Source organism: Siniperca chuatsi, linkage group LG16 (assembly GCF_020085105.1).
Source record: "Siniperca chuatsi isolate FFG_IHB_CAS linkage group LG16, ASM2008510v1, whole genome shotgun sequence".
Taxonomy (NCBI): Eukaryota; Metazoa; Chordata; class Actinopteri; order Centrarchiformes; family Sinipercidae; genus Siniperca; species Siniperca chuatsi.
Genome location: NC_058057.1, coordinates 567,378 through 584,111, shown reverse-complemented (window position 1 = coordinate 584,111; position 16,734 = coordinate 567,378). Strand labels below are relative to the sequence as shown.

Here is a 16,734-nt window from a genome sequence, read left to right as displayed (position 1 = left end):
ATGAGAGTATAAATTTATGATTAATTAAAATAAACTGGTGACAACGTCAATCACAATTTACAGCACAACAACATGCGCTAGCTAGATGCACATTTAGTGTTTTGCTAAACAGTAATCATCTATTTTGAGATCTAAATGATCAAAAATGAAACGGTGATTATTAACATCAAAAGAAAAAGAGAAGGGAGCAGAGATGCCTGCTGATGAGAGAGCGGGATCAGCGAAAAATGCATAGGGCAGAGAAGAGGATGCCAGGACTACCCTCCATCTCTGGAAGGGCAGCCCGCCAAACCCATGCCCCGCAAACGGACCATCCCTCCTCGAAAGCCAGAAAATACAGAGAAATTTAATCTTAAGAGGCCCTGCCCTCAGGGAGGAGTCTTCCTGAGTGTCTGCTGTTTACCCTGCCTAGTTTCACCTGAAACTGACCTTCTTTTGTTTCCATGATGGCCCAGTAATCAGGCCTATTGTTTTCTGGCTGCACCTCCCTCATCACTGTTAAGTACCTGATTAGCATATGATTGGCTTGACCACGGTGTTAATACACTGTGGTAAACGGTTGGCAAGTTGAATCTCAGACCACCATTTCTGTTTAAAGAGGGGTTTTCTTTTTTCACAAAATGGCTTCTTTGACTCCTCTTTCAAACCAATTAAACAGCAGACACTCAGGAAGACTCCTCCCTGAGGGCAGGGCCTAAGCAACACAGAGTAGCTTAAATTTCTGAGTTCTCAGACCATTTTCAATATTGAGAATGACTTCTGGATGGCAGCCGAAACGTTTTGATTCTGAAAACAGCATCCAGATGACTACGACTGAAACTGAGTCACATCCAGGCAGCCAGGGTTGATAACCGTATCAGGTGCTAACCAGTTGGTTTAGGTTTATGTTTTGTTGATTTGTCACATGTAATCATACAATATAAGTTACAATCACAGTGAAATAAAAGTTCCTTCAAGTTGTGCATTAAAAGTGTTTAAATAGAATAGAAATAGTAATAAATATATGAATAAATATATGTGTGTGATTAGTGGGGCAGTCTTAGCCAGTGACCTCATTTAGTATCCTAGTGGTCTGAGGGTAGAAGGTCTTCCTATGCCTCTCAGTGCTGGCCTGGTGCATCCGGTACCTTCTTCCCGACTGCAGCAGGGAGAAAAGGCCATTATTGTGGTGGTTGGGTTTCTTAATGATCCTCCTTGCCTTATTCATGCAGCACCTGGTGTAAATATCCTTTAGGCAGGGTAGAGCACTGCCTATTGTATGTTCAGTCGAATGAACCACTCTTTGCAGAGCCTTGAGGTCCTGTTCGGTGCTGTTTCTGTACCAGGCAGTGATGTTCCCCCATCAAGACGCTCTCAATGGTGCAGAAGTAGAAATTCCTCAGTATTTGAGGCGTTACCTGGAATTTCCTCAAGTGTCTGAGGTGAAACAGTCTTGCCTTTCTCACCACTGAGTCAGTATGCAGCACCCAGCTCAGGCCTTCGGTGATGTGGAGACCAAGGTACTTGAAGCTGTCCACCCTCTCCACTGAGAACCCGTTTATATTAAGGGGGTGCAGTTCCTTCCCTGCTTCTTCCCAAAGTCCACTATCAGCTCCTTAGTCTTGCTGATGTTCAGGAGTATGTTCTTGTCCTGACACCAGCGGGTCAGGTCCTCTACTTCCTTCAGGCCCACCACAGCTATGTAAACTTGATGATGGTGTTGGAGTCAAAAGTGGCTAGCCTGTCGTGTGTACAGGGAGTACAGCAGAGGGCTCAAAACTTAGCCTGGGATGCTTCAGTATTAAGGGTCAAGGTGGAAGAGGTGTGTCCACCCACCATCACCACCTTGGGTCTGCCCGTCAGGAAGTCATGCACAGTGAGTTGTTTAATCCCAAGTCCTTGAGCTTTGTGACGAGCCTGGAGGGAACTATGATATTAAATGCTGAACTGTAGTCAGTGAACAGCAATCTCACATAGCTCCCTTTCTTGTCCAGGTGAGATAGGGGGGTGTGGAGGATGTGTGCTATGGCGTCTTCCGTTGACTGGTTGGGATGGTAGGCAAACTGTAGTGGGTCCAGTGTGCTGGGTCATGAGGAGCAGATGTAATCCTTGACCAGCTATAAAGCACTTCATCACTACAGAGGTGAGTGCCACTCGGCGGTAGTCGTTCAGGCAGGCTAATCTTGTTTTCTTGGGCACAGTGTTTGGCCCTCACCATGTGGGGGGAACAAAAGACAGGGGCCTAGTTTGGAAAGGCAATGCCTTGACCAAGGGGCCTGAGTGGGGAAACAAAGGAAACGGCACCAAATCTACACCAGCCGTTAATTCTCACCTAGATGCTATATTTCAGCTTGAATCCAAACACTGGATTTATACTGGATGAGACGTCAGCCACAGTGCAGGAAATTCTGGTGCACAGCATGACGTCATCACCTACATAAAGCCGAGCATGCAATGCTGCTCGACGTCTTTCCATTATAGCTTTGGTTACTTCAGGAGACGCTCATGTGAACTTTAACTCAGAGGGAAAGTCTCAACTTGCTGGATGAGCAACAGACTGCTTTGTGTTTGCTGAACACACTTTTGGATCCTGATTGTTATTCCCCATAACGATCCTGTGTCTGCATATGAAAGATTCAGGTTTTACCGCTTCTTCACGGAGAGAAAAACTGCCACTGTTTCTCCTTCCACTGAAAGTCGACCGCTGCTCCCTCGCTGCCACTCGAAGGAACAGTTTCACCGTTGAACCCGCCAACAGTGTGGACCCAGCTCCGTCAGTATCCGAGCCTGAGAGGACAACCAAATAGACTGACGCATTATATCACTAACCAAGAGTGTTCTCAAATAAGAGGCTTATTGTGGGAAATAACAGACCTCCGTGTCCTGTTTTGCTGTGCGTTTTTGTGCTCAACACCATTTAACTGTGTTTGTTAGTTTTAACCACTGTGGGAGCTAGTGACTGTGCTTTATCAGACCAAAGTCCAGTAGCACGGTTGTCGAATGAAAGTTTGCTGCCGGGTTCCTGTGTGATAAAGAAACAGCTATTGTGCACTGCCACGGCATTTGAGATTTCTTGTGTCTAACTCTGTGTGCTTTATTTCACCTTCCTCTCTGCTAACCCACACACCTTAACACGTGCATATACACTTACACACACATCTCAAATGACCCAGATAGCGGGGTAGCATAACCAGCTAAGCTGCACACTATCCTGAGGACAAATAGATCGTGTCCTCTGTTTTGGCTCTGCACCTATGTTTGAGTTTCGCGGGTCTGCCTGCCATTTTGGTTCTGTGGGAGACGAAAGACCCATGTGGTCACGTCCGCCGTCTCCCTCACACCCCCCCTCTATTGTCCCACACACACCCACACCTCCACACACACACGTGTTGTAATAACAGCCGGTCGTGACTAGCAGTGCTCAGATTCACCCTCACTGTCCACCCTTATTAATGTACGATAGTACTTTAAATATCAGCATTTTTAGGTGGACAGCCACCTTTGAGACTGTTTTTCATATTTGGTTATTGGTCCCTGATTCCAGGGTGGTGCCCCGTAATTATTAATTCATATTAATAATTTTGATGATAATATTCATAATATTTTTATTTTTCAAAAATATCTTTTATATTTTTGCTAATAACAAAACCTGCCAGCTACCTGAATCCCAACAACAGGAATGATGGTGAACTTCTTAAAGCACGTGGGTATGACAGACTGAGCCAGGGACAGGTTGATTATCATTGTGAACACTGGCGCTAGTTGCTTGAAAGCCCTCCTGACTTCATGCTCAGAAAGGGTGGTAGGTGTGAAAGGTGCACCCACCCATCCATTAATCTCTGCTTCAGCTGTTTTTGCATGTTGGCTGCCGATGGCCTCAAAGCGAGCATAAAAGTTCTTCTGGGATTGCCCTCTTGGAATTTTATTTCCACTTTGTTCCCGTAGTACCTTTTTGCCTCCTTTACTGCTCTTCTTAAGCTCTCTGCTTTATAATTGTCCATGTTTCCACACTGCAGCCCTAAGTTGTAGGCTGCAGTGAGTGTGTTTATGGCATCTCGGATGGTTCTGGCAATCCATGGTTTCTGGTTGTTGAATGATTTAACTGTTGTTTTGGGTACAGTTGCTCATTAGATTGCACAGAACAATACAATCACACGGCTGGAGTTGTTTTTATTGTCTAACAACTTTGAGCCCTGTGATGAGCTGCAGGTGGTTTTCAGCCATGACACAGCAGAAATGGTTTAACAGGCAGATTGTAGTAGTGGTTACCTACCTAGTTTAGAAGGGCAGGCTTGTGACTAGAAGCTGGACTGGCTGGGAAAGTCTGCTCAGAGAATCTGAGGAAGAAAAACTCTGGCAACAAGTATATTGATTAAATTGGTGCCCTGGAACATTGCATAGATGGGGTTGTTTTGGCTCCGTCCTACGTTAATCTGAACCAGGTTGTTGGTGAAAATGGTAGTTCACAGTCAGCTGCAAAAACCTTGAAGCTTTTTAGGAACTCAGACACTTCAACTGCAGGCAACTACTTCAGGTTTTGGTTTCTAAAATGTGCCTTCTCACGTAAAAGTACTTTCCGATAGCCAAGGAACAATCAGGTGGAGATGACACTGACCGGATTACGCAGATCAGGTATTGGCTATGATGTGACCGATCCACGTAAAATACTGTTTCTTTGTCAGTGTCACTATAAAATTAGCATTTCTGCTATCAGTTAGATTCATTCAGTTATGTCGGGCAAACACAAATACAGGATACAGGAGCTTTTAGTGTTTGATTTTGTTCCTTTTGTTAGTTCCTGTTCAGTTCTGCTTGGGACCGGATCAGTTGCAGTATTTTACCTTCCTACTATTAGCTTAAAACTAATTTTCATCTGCATCTATTCAATAAGTCGTTGTCAATTATTTGTTAGTTAACGTTATTAATGATTAATTCATCATAAAGTCACATAAAAACCTTTAATCTTTAGCTCAAAGACAGTCTGCTGTGCTGTGTGTTTCAGGATCTTCCCTGCCTACTGAAGTGGATTCTGCATTCGTGACAGCGGCTCTGGGGAACACGTGGAGTCACAGTGTCAACACACGTCTTATTGTTCAGTATGTGAACGCATACCAGAGACAGGTGAGAGATGCACCTGTACAATGGACATTTATACTTGAGCTTTGAGGCTGATGCTCATACCCAAAGTGGATTCTATTTGTGACAGAATCTATAGTATGGTGGCCTCAGTATTTCATTGCTGCTCTTTGCAGATCATTTGGTTCTGTTGGCTTAATCAAGACAGACAGAAATATCTGAGCAACTATTGCCATGAAATTTTGTGCAGACATTCATGGTCCCCAGAGGATGAAAGCGGATTAATATTTAGAGTTAATTAGCTAATGTTAATATGCTAACATGCTAAACTAAGATGGTTGACATGGTAAACATTGTACAAGCTAAACATCAACACACCAGTGTGTGCATTTTAGAATGCTAATGTGAGTATACTGTATATTTACAGCACCGCTGTGTCCAGTCAGTACAGTCTCAAAGAGCCGCTAGCATGGCTGTAGACTCTGAGTCTCGTTCTTCCACGAGAAAGCTTGATTGTGTTATGCCACAGAGTAACTGTTTGTTTGTTTTTGGCACTATTATATTCTATATTTACTAGAAATGTAACTCTTGTGACATCATGGTTCTGTCAAATCTGTACTACTGACCTGCATGTGGTCCAGAAGGATTGTCCTACCAAGAAGAACAACAGCATCAGTGAGGCATCCTTATCAGAATGAGCTTCCAGGTTTGGGACCACTGGGCCTGTATAGAGACCTATACTAAAACATGTGTTCACAGACCATATCTATCTAACCAGCATTATAGCCAGACCCACTGCACAGAAATACTAGGGAGATGGATAAACTTTTTCATCAAGAAATAGTTCCAGCACATAACTAAACTATGACTTTTTGCAATCCAGCTGCTGGACTAGTCATGCCAAAGATTTAATGCTGAGAAGATTGTTTTATCATTTCATACACTTTTTGGGGAAAAAAACACAGAAAAACCTTCCTCCGCTGTATTTATTTATTTTAATTTAATTTATTTATTTTAATTTTAAAAATTCAATTTTGGGTTGCAGGATAAAAAAGTTTATGAACCCCTGATCTAAAGGGACTGTACCAAATTAATGTTAGTAGTTGGTGGCTCATGAAGCTTGTATGAAGGGATTCCACATGGAACTCTATGGGGTTCCCTAAGACACACAGTCAGGACAAAGGGTTCTTCTAAGCCTTTTTACCTCTGAGAGTTTGACACCTTCCTGTTTTCACTTGATGGCTGAGTTTAATGCTTTGGGACAATAGCCTTGCTAGTATCTTCAGATCAACTTGGCTGTTAAGCTAACTCATGCATTAGTCCAAAACACTAAACTCAGTGAGCTGACATGAGTAACACAATTCATCCTCTTGACAACAAACAAAAAACCTTCACTGTCTCACTCTTTCTTTCCCGGTTGTTTTCTTTTTGCCACCACTACTACTACTCACTCTACTTTTCTTTCATTGTCTTGTTTCATTGCCCTCTCTTACTGTTTTTCAGATATTGATAGCCAAGTCCCCCGTGGCTCCATTTGCTGTGCTGAACTACACCATTCAGAAGCAGGGAATCTGTATAGATGGTGAGTGAACATCTGTCTGCATTTTAGACCACAGACACAGTCTTCAGACAGTACTGTGGCTGTCCTGCTTTAATAATGCGTTTAGTTGAGCACCTTGATGAAAGCATACATTTACAAAATGAAACAATTTCATTCTATTTGGAGGCTGCATGTTCTTTATAATGAAGCTAATAAACAGTGTTTATGTAGCAATGCCTGTCATACAAAGTGATTTATCATCATTTATCAAATGAATCTCATCAAAGATCAAACAAACAAGAAGTCTCCAAAGCACAGATAAATCACACACACAGAGAAAAAAGACTATATATATATATATCAAAAATTAGGGCAAAAAAGGAAGATTCAAGAGGGCACAAATTATATAATAAAATTTAGGATTGATAAACAAGATAAAATGTATAAAAGAACAGTGCAACATAGCGACAATGACCCACTTAAAACATAAAATCTACTGTCACTATAACCTCCATGCACCTAATTGTCCCCCATAAAATCAAGGACAGGATTATTGTTATTAGCAAGCTTCAAATTTTTTAGATTTTATCAGCTTTAGTCAATTAATGTTAATTTTTTGAGGTAACGTTAGCCAAACTACAAAATGAAACTGTCAGCTGTTATCTAGTAATCATGTATCGTCCACTCACCCAAAGATGGGTTGTTCTGTATGGTTTTGATATTAAATTTATATTACTGTGACATTTGACTTTTTTCTGTTTTTAGCAGTGCCAGCTGGGTCTCTCTCCTGGCATTTAAGATATGTCAGAAGTCTTTTTTTTCCCCCTTTTCAATAGCTTTTAGTCATCCTCACAAAGGATGCAGCCTTATTAAGCAACAACATACACCCTACACATTGAATGAACCCAGTATGAACGGCACAAACACAACCTCTTAAGGCAATAATAATTTTTTTTTTATTTATTTCAAAGTGTTTTTATTGTTTTAAATGTACAAAACACAAACCGACCAACAGACAGTCTCTTATGTCATACAAGGCATCCCCATCCACAAACCTCATACTTTGTATACATTATTCCTCATATCTCTTTTCGTCACAGATTTGCATCCAAGGTTCGTACAAGTACTGAGAATGTACACAGAACACAGCAAACAACAAAACACAGCAACACAGCAAACAAAAAAGAAGAGGAGATGAGAACCTGAATTTTTTATTCTAAAGAATTAGCATCAAATGCATTTTCATAATAATCCAAGAAAGGTTGCCATATATTCTGAAACCGTTCTGCTGAATTTTGGACTGTAGTTCTTAACTTTTCGAGCTGCAGGAAAAGCGGCGTGCTAACAATGTAGAGAATGCTATTAATTGAGATTGGCCTCTTGAGACCCCAACTTTACTGTGTACCACCCCAAATATTGCAATGATAGGGTCTGGATCAATATTCTTTTTACAAATGTAGGTAAATGTATTAAATATCTCAGACCAGAATATGCCTATGCTTGGGCATGACCAGAACATATGAGCCAGAGAGGCAGGCGCTTGGTGACAATGCGTACAGTTAGGATCCACGTTAGGATATATTTTGGCCAATTTGGTCCTAGAGAGGTGCAGGCGATTAAATACTTTGAATTGTATCAACCGGTGCCTAACACAGATAGACGATGTGTATATTTTATGTATGGCTCTTTGCCAAATTTCATCCGTCAATTCTGTATTTAGATCCTCCTCCCACTGTACCTTACGAGACAGAAGAGATGGGCATTTCATGGCCTGAATAGTAGCATACAGCTGGGAAACACCACCCGAGAGATGAAGTTTGACCGTCAGACAATGATCAAGAGGACCGATATTTGGTTTTGAGGGGAATGTACGAAACTGGGAACGGACAAAATCACGGACCTGAAGATACCTAAAAAAAAATGTGTTTTCGGTAAACCTAATTCATTGACCAAATAGTCAAAAGAAACAAACGTGCCATCTACAAAAAGATCTCCCACACTGTTTATGCCTTTTCTAGCCCAGGTGAGAAAGGCCGTATCTATAAGCGATGGCTTAAAAAGAAAGTTTGAGGACAAAGGCATAGACACCAAAGCTTGTATGTGACCAAAATGTTTGCGAAATTGGGTCCATATGCGTAAGCTGCCTCTTACAATAGGATTGTCCGTATGTGCCCCCACTGCCACTGGCAGTGGAGCACAGAGCAATGAGGCCAAAGAGACAGACGAGCATGAATGCTGTTCCATTAGACACCAACTTGGACTAGTCCCATCAATAGAAGCTCCATACCATATTACTAATTTGTGAATGTTTGCAGCCCAATAATAGTATAAAAAATTTGGTAAAGCTAGTCCAGCATTCTCCTTACGTCTCTCGAGAACTGTTTTCCATACGCGAGGTATGGTTTTGTTCCATATAAATGTACTGATGTGCCTGTCAAGTTCCTTAAAGAATGATTTAGGTATGAAAATGAGGAGTGTTTGGAATAAATATAAGATCTTAGGTAGCGTTACCATCTTTGAGTTAATACGTCCAGCCAGGGACAGAGGCAGAGTAGACCAACGATTAAGATTCTCCTTGATCTGTCCTAAGGCTGATTTGAAGTTATTTTGAAATAGGTCCTTATATCTACTTGTGACACTTACTCCCAGGTATGTCATGGGGCCCTCTGTAGTCCTGAATGGGTATGATTCAAAGGATTGATTCCGAGCCAGAACATTAATTGGGAACAGAACACTTTTGGTGAGGTTAATCTTGTACCCAGAGGATTTACCAAATTGAGAAATAGTGTCTAGGCATTCTGGGATTGAAGTCTCCGGATCTGATATAAACATCAGCAAATCATCGGCATACAATGACACTTTATGAACCAGGCCGCCCCTCGTGATACCCCGTATATTGTTGTTACATCGCAATGCCACGGCAAGTGGCTCAATGACCAGATCAAAGAGAAGAGGGGACAACAGACAACCCTGTCATGTCCCTCTCTGAACAGTGAAGTATTGTGAATTAAAGTTATTAGTCCTCACTCTAGCTTGGGGTGCTGCATATAAAGTCCGAATCCAAGAAACAAAGACTGGGCCAAAGCCGAATTTCTTAGAGTTTTGAAAAGGTGTCCATACTCAATTCGATCAAAGGCTTTATGTGCATCTAGTGAGATCACAATTTCTGGCAAGTGAATCGAATGTTTAGAATATATTATGTTAAAGAGGCGACGTAAATTGTGAAAAGACTGCCTGCCCTTTACAAAGCCTGTCTGGTCAGGATGCACAATTTTTGGTACTATAGATTCCAATCTTAAGGACAGAATCTTTGTAAGTATTTTATAATCACATGTGAGTAGGCTGATCGGGCGATAAGACTCGCATTTAGTGGGGTCTTTGCCCTTTTTGGGAAGCACAGATATTGTGGCTTGGGTCATAGATGTAGGCAGCTTCTCTTGTTTGAGTGGTTCCTTATAGACAAGGCACAGTAAGGGTATTAACTTAGAGGCAAAAGCCTTATAAAACTCAATTGGATACCCATCTGGGCCTGGTGCCTTTCTATTTTTCATTGATTTAATTGCTTGACTAATCTCAATTTCAAGTATCGGCTGTTCAAGGATGGCCTTATCCTCCTCAGCTATAGTTGGGAGAGTTACATTGTCAAGAAATACATGATCACTAGGATTATCTGAAGACTATAAGGATGAATAAAATAGTCTGAATTGCTCATTAATGTCTTTGGGGTCAAGCTTAACTACTCCATCCGCAGTTTGTATTTTTGTAATAAAATTGGCAGCAGAATATTGACGCAGCTGGTGAGAGAGTAACCTACTTGCTCGCTCTCCATGTTCGTAAAAGTTTTGTCTAGACTTCAGAAATTTCTCTCCTGCTTCCGTGGAGGCAAGGAGATCAAATTCAGTTTGTAATGCTATTCTATTTTTATGGAGGTCGGCTGTAGGGGCCGAGGAGTGTTGCTGGTCAACATCGTGGATTAGATTGATCAACTCATTGTAGCGTCTAGACCTGCTTCTATTAAGACGGGCAGTATATTCTATTATTTGACCCCTAATATATGCTTGACACCACCGCCAGAGAGTCCAGCTCCACCCCCACAATGTCACTGGCCTTACGGATCAGTTTGTTGAGTCTGTTAGTGTCTGCTACCCTCAGCCTGCTGCCCCAGCATGCAACAGCATATAGGATAGCACTGGTCACCACAGACTCATAAAACATCCTCAGCATTGTTCGGCAGATGTTGAAGGACCTCAGCCTCCTCAGAAAATAGAGGCGGCTCTGGCCCTTCCTGTAAACAGCCTGAGTGTTCTTGGCCCAGTCCAGTTTATTGTCCATGTGTACTCCCAGGTACTTGTAATCCTCTACCATGTCCACACTGACCCCCTGGATGGAAACCGGGGTCACTGATGCCTTGGTCCTTCGTAGGTCTACAACCAGCTCCTTAGACTTTGTCGCATTGAGCTGCAGATGGTTCTGCTCACACCATGAGACAAAGTTCCCCACCACAGCCCTGTACTCAGTCTCATCACCACCGCTGATACATCCCACCACAGCAGCATCGTCAGAAAACTTCTGAAGGTGGCAGGACTCTGTGTGGTAGCTGAAGTCTGTGGTGTAGATGGTGAAGAGGAAGGAGAGAGGACAGTCCCTTGAGGGGCCCCAGTGTTGCTGACCACGCTGTCCGACACACAGTGCTGCAGACAAACATGCTGTGGTCTTCATTATGTGGGAGGTCAGTGCCACCGGTCTGTAGTCCTTGGAGCCACTGGGACGCGGCATCTTCGGCACAGGAACAATGGAAGATGTCTTCCACAGAACAGGGACCCTTTGAAGGCTCAGGTTGAAGACATATTGAATGACTCTACATAGCTGGGGGGCACAGGCTTTTAGCACACCGGGGGCTAACTCGGGGTGACTTAATTCCAGGCCAGACACCTGCCTAATCTCTGACCAGGAGGCCACACACTGTTCATGCATTCATGGCGTGAACACTTAAAGGGTGAATCCGTAATTATTTTCTTGCACAGTTCCCACCTCCTTATGGCTCGTCACACTTGCATCAGGTAGAAGTTCTCCTGGTTGTGATGGAGGCCTGCATTAGTGTTACCAGGTCCTGACTTCTACTGATATACTACTCATATGTGACTGTGGGTTTGTGTGGGTTTGTGCAGATGCAGTTGTACAAGGTAATTTATTTATCAATTTACAACACAAGATTGTACAACGAAATGAAAGTTTGTAGTCCCTTCATGCTACACACAGAACATAACAGATAATTAAATTCATATAAAAATAGGGTAACATATAAAATAAAACAATATATACAGTTATACATATACATACATGTATACACCCAGGAAATGATTCTGCATTCTGGTGGAATATAAACAGCAGATAGAGACGGTGATGATAATATGGTTTCCATCTTCACGTAAAAAGCTCGACATTTGTGAGACAGTGTCCGTCCACTTTGCCTGCGTTTGAGCACCAAGCATCATCGCTGTAAACACAGAGTCCCCCTCCTCATCTTGCCGGAGTCTTGTGCTCAGTCAGCTTGGAACCCGGTTCACCCGTTGAGTGCTTGATTTGGGATGTAGATGGAGCAGGTCTCTGCAGAGATGTGGGCACAACAGTCTCTTATTCCCGTTGCTTGGCCAGTCTGAGTCCCATTTCGTCCAGACCGGACATTAGCCAGGAGCAGCCTTAAGTCCAAGCTGCAGTCTGTCTGCTCCTCCAGCGATCAGCAACTGCTGTGGTGCCTGCCTAGTCTGGTTTATCTGGCTCAAGGTCACTGCTCTTTAATCCAAACCCCGGCTTCCTTTTCTGTTGATAACGATGTTGTATTACTGACGTAGGTAATATATGTTTCAGCAATAAAGCTGGAAAAAAAACAGATGAAAAAACAAGAATGTAGCTAGTGGAGCTATTTTATGCTTTATATCAAGCATAAAATAGCATAAACATACAAAACAAAACAGAAAAAACAATTTGAAAACAATAAGACAACATTAAAAAAAAATGATAAAAATGGCAGATATTTAAATGACCCAGGGAAAGGCAGTGGAAAAAAGAAAAGTTTTAAGCCTTCTTTAAGAGAAGACAGAGTTGGGGCAGACCTCAGGTGTTCTCGAAGTTTATCATTTATTCCAGATCTGTGGTGCAGAGACACTGAAAGCTGTGATGTGTTCCACTTTCTTAGTTTTAGTGAGGACTTGGGCAGCAGCGTTCTGAATAAACTGCAGCTGTCTGATTGATATTTTACAGAGACTTGTAAAGACACTGTTACAGTAATCAAGTCCACTAAAAACCAAAGCATGAACAAGTTTCTCTGAGTCTTGTTGAGGCATAGGTCCTTTAAGTCTTGCTATATTTTTAAGGTGGTAGGCAGATTTTGTAATTCTGTTGCATACTGGTCAGACGCTGGTGGATGGCTTTAACTAATATCCAGACTTGTAGTCTGTCTGGGTCTTCCACACACACAGTGATATTTGCAGCCACCTTTTATGATCTTCAGGATCAGTGTAGTTTTCAAGGCACTGTGCCATACCATAGGACAATCACCAAACTAACGTGCATAAGGCTGCATATCAAACCTAAATCCTCTTTTGGTAGTGACTGACGTGTGTCTGTAACATCGAGTATTGATAGTTGGCATTGAATGTTTGGTCACATTTGTAGTCTTTTTACCTACTCTTTGGTTGGATGATTCCTGATTCAAATCAAAATTTGACACTTTTATTTCAGTAAAGGTCTTTACAGCATTTGACATTGTGTAACTTTGGCTTCCTTTGTTAAAACAAACAAATGTCTCCATTGTCTCTACTACATCTGCTGAAGCCTCTCTAAGCTAAGCTGCCAGTTCAAACAAGTGGCTCTGAACCAGCGTCTGGACCCTCAGTGAAGGTGGAGACTCAGGGGGACAGGAGTCACTGTCACCATTTTCAATGTTGTTGTTGGGCTGGTAAAAAAGACATTTGGCAAGCTGTCACTCCCCCGCTCATAGATATTGAAAAAGGTTACTTATGTAACTGGCTCTGTGACTTCTTGATGACTGCCAGATGTATTATCTAGGCATTAGTAAGGCTGAACATAGCTAGCTTAGCATAAAGGCAAACAGGTTTGTCCAAAGTGAAAAATAACCTGCCAACAGCTGAGTATTACTCTGTATCGTGTTTGTTTACTAACAGAAATGTAAGAACCATAGCTTGTGGTTTTAGGGGCTGATTTCAGGCTATATTGCCATAGAAAAAAGAAAAAAAATCAGATATGAGGACAGAGATGGAGAAGGGCCCAACTGAGAAGAGACAGGCGAGTTAGAGTCCTGCTGCATGTCCTCCTGCGTCTGCCTGCCATGAGTCTGTGCTGTAAGCCAAGGCAGGCAGAAAGAGAATAATGGCGCCCCTGTTTGCTGTGTGAGACTTAAGAGTGGCCGCAGATCAAATGATATTGGTTGAAGGGGGAGTGGGCAGGGGTAGCTGGGGGGCAGGAAGCAGGGGAAAGCCTATGGGAACACCAATATCCACTTAGAATTAAATTGCCAGTCCTGGCTTTGATCACTTTGAGAGAGGATTTCATTCTGGGCCACTTTTCACTTGCCCTGCTTCGCCCACCCAGACCACCCTCCTCCACCTCTTCCCCACTCACATCTCTTCCGTGTGGTTGTGGCTCGGTTTCGGCAGGGACAATGCTCTGGAGAAGCCCTGCTCTAGCACCACCACCACTCACCAACCCACTGGGGCTATAGGGCTACAGGGGAGAAGGGCCACAATCTTATCTCCTCTCTCTCATCCCATCTCTAAAAGAAATGTAATTCTTCTACCACTAATTAGCAGTGATGTGACCTCGTTAGGCCATAATATTCTTGAATGCCTAGTCCGACTTTTGACTAGAATACTGATAACATAGGTTTGGCTCCCCATGTCCATTTAAGATATGCTATGGCTGTAGGCTATTATGTTCTTTTATTAATGTTCTTTTATTTACAGTTTACTGGTTACAGTGGGATAGGGTGGACTGGTTACAGTGGGACAGGGTGGACTGGTTATAGTGGGACAGAGAGACAGGGTGGACTGGTTACAGTGGGACAGGGTGGACTGGTTACAGTGGACTGGGACAGTGGGTGGACTGGTTACAGTGGGACAGGGTGGACTGGTTACAGTGGGACAGGGTGGACTGGTTACAGTGGGACAGAGAGACAGGGTGGACTGGTTATAGTGGGACACAGAGGCAGAGTGAACTGGTTACAGTGGTACAGGGTGTACTGGTTACAGTGGGACAGAGAGACAGGGTGGACTGGTTACAGTGGGACAGGGTGGACTGGTTACAGTGGGACAGGGACAGGGTGGACTGGTTACAGACAGGGGACAGGTGGACTGGTTACAGTGGGACAGAGAGACAGGGTGGACTGGTTACAGTGGGACAGGGTGGACTGGTTACAGTGGGACAGAGAGACAGGGTGGACTGGTTACAGTGGGACAGGGTGGACTGGTTACAGTGGGACAGGGTGGACTGGTTACAGTGGGACAGGGTGGACTGGTTACAGTGGGACAGGGTGGACTGGTTACAGTGGGACAGGGTGGACTGGTTACAGTGGGACAGGGTGGACTGGTTACAGTGGGACAGGACAGGGTGGACTGGTTACAGTGGGACAGGGTGGACTGGTGGACAGGGGGACAGAGAGACAGGGTGGACTGGTTACAGTGGGACAGGGGACAGTGGGGGACAGGGTGGACTGGACTGGTTACAGTGGGACAGGGTGGAGGACAGGGTGGACTGGTTACAGTGGGACAGGGTGGACTGGACTGGTTGGGGACAGAGGACAGGGTGGACTGGTTACAGTGGGACAGAGGGACAGGGTGGACTGGTTACAGACAGAGAGACAGGGTGGACTGGTGGGACAGAGTGGACTGGGTGGACTGGTTACAGTGGGTGGGTGGACTGGTGGACACAGGGACAGGGTGGACTGGTTACAGTGGGACAGTGGGACAGTGGGACAGGACAGGGTGGTTACAGTGGGACAGGGTGGACTGGTTACAGTGGGACAGAGGGTGGACTGGTTACAGTGGGACAGGGTGGACTGGTTACAGGGTGGACTGGTTACAGTGGGACAGGGTGGACTGGTTACAGTGGGACAGGGACAGGGTGGACTGGTTACAGTGGGACAGGGTGGACTGGGACAGTGGGACAGGTGGAGGGTGGACTGGTTACAGAGAGACAGGGTGGACTGGGTTACAGGGTGGACTGGTTACAGACAGGGACAGGGTGGACTGGTTACAGTGGGACAGGGTGGACAGGGTGGACTGGTTACAGACAGGGTGGACTGGACAGGGTGGACTGGTTACAGTGGGACAGAGGACAGGGTGGACTGGTTACAGGGTGGACAGGTGGGACAGGGGACTGGTTGGTGGACAGAGAGACAGGGTGGACTGGTTACAGGACAGGGTGGACTGGTTACAGTGGGACAGGGTGGACTGGTTACAGTGGACAGTGGGACAGGCTGGACTGGTTACAGTGGGACAGAGAGACAGGGTGGACTGGTTACAGTGGGACAGGCTGGACTGGTTACAGTGGGACAGAGAGACAGGGTGGACTGGTTACAGTGGGACAGGGTGGACTGGTTACAGTGGGACAGAGAGACAGGGTGGACTGGTTACAGTGGGACAGGGTGGACTGGTTACAGTGGGACAGAGAGACAGGGTGGACTGGTTACAGTGGGACAGGGTGGACTGGTTACAGTGGGACAGGGTGGACTGGTTACAGTGGGACAGAGAGACAGGGTGGACTGGTTACAGTGGGACAGGGTGGACTGGTTACAGTGGGACAGGGTGGACTGGTTACAGTGGGACAGGGTGGGACAGAGAGTGGGGTGGACTGGTGGGACAGTGGACTGGTTACAGGGACAGGGTGGACTGGTTACAGTGACTGGACAGAGAGACAGGGTGGACTGGGTTACAGTGGGACAGGGTGGACTGGTTACAGTGGGACAGGACAGGGTGGAGACAGGGTGGACTGGTTACAGTGGGACAGGGTGGACTGGTTACAGTGGGACAGAGAGACAGGGTGGACTGGTTACAGTGGGACAGGGTGGACTGGTTACAGTGGGACAGAGAGACAGGGTGGACTGGTTACAGTGGGACAGGGTG

The 16,734-nt window shown here is 44.6% G+C and overlaps 1 protein-coding gene across 7 annotated transcripts in view; it reads left to right on the top strand.

Annotated features, from left to right (window-relative positions):
• The window catches only part of rad51b (RAD51 paralog B), a 131,839-nt gene that overhangs the window by 49,960 nt on the left and 65,145 nt on the right, over window positions 1-16,734 (top strand). For all 7 annotated transcript variants that reach the window (XR_006374863.1, XM_044168743.1, XM_044168740.1 and 4 more), the window contains 2 exons: window positions 4,982-5,100; window positions 6,559-6,637. Coding sequence is in view for 6 of the 7 variants with exons in the window: in XM_044168743.1 (XP_044024678.1) it covers window positions 4,982-5,100; window positions 6,559-6,637 (198 nt within the window). In the remaining variant the exon portion in view is untranslated. The remainder of the gene's footprint in view (window positions 1-4,981; window positions 5,101-6,558; window positions 6,638-16,734) is intronic.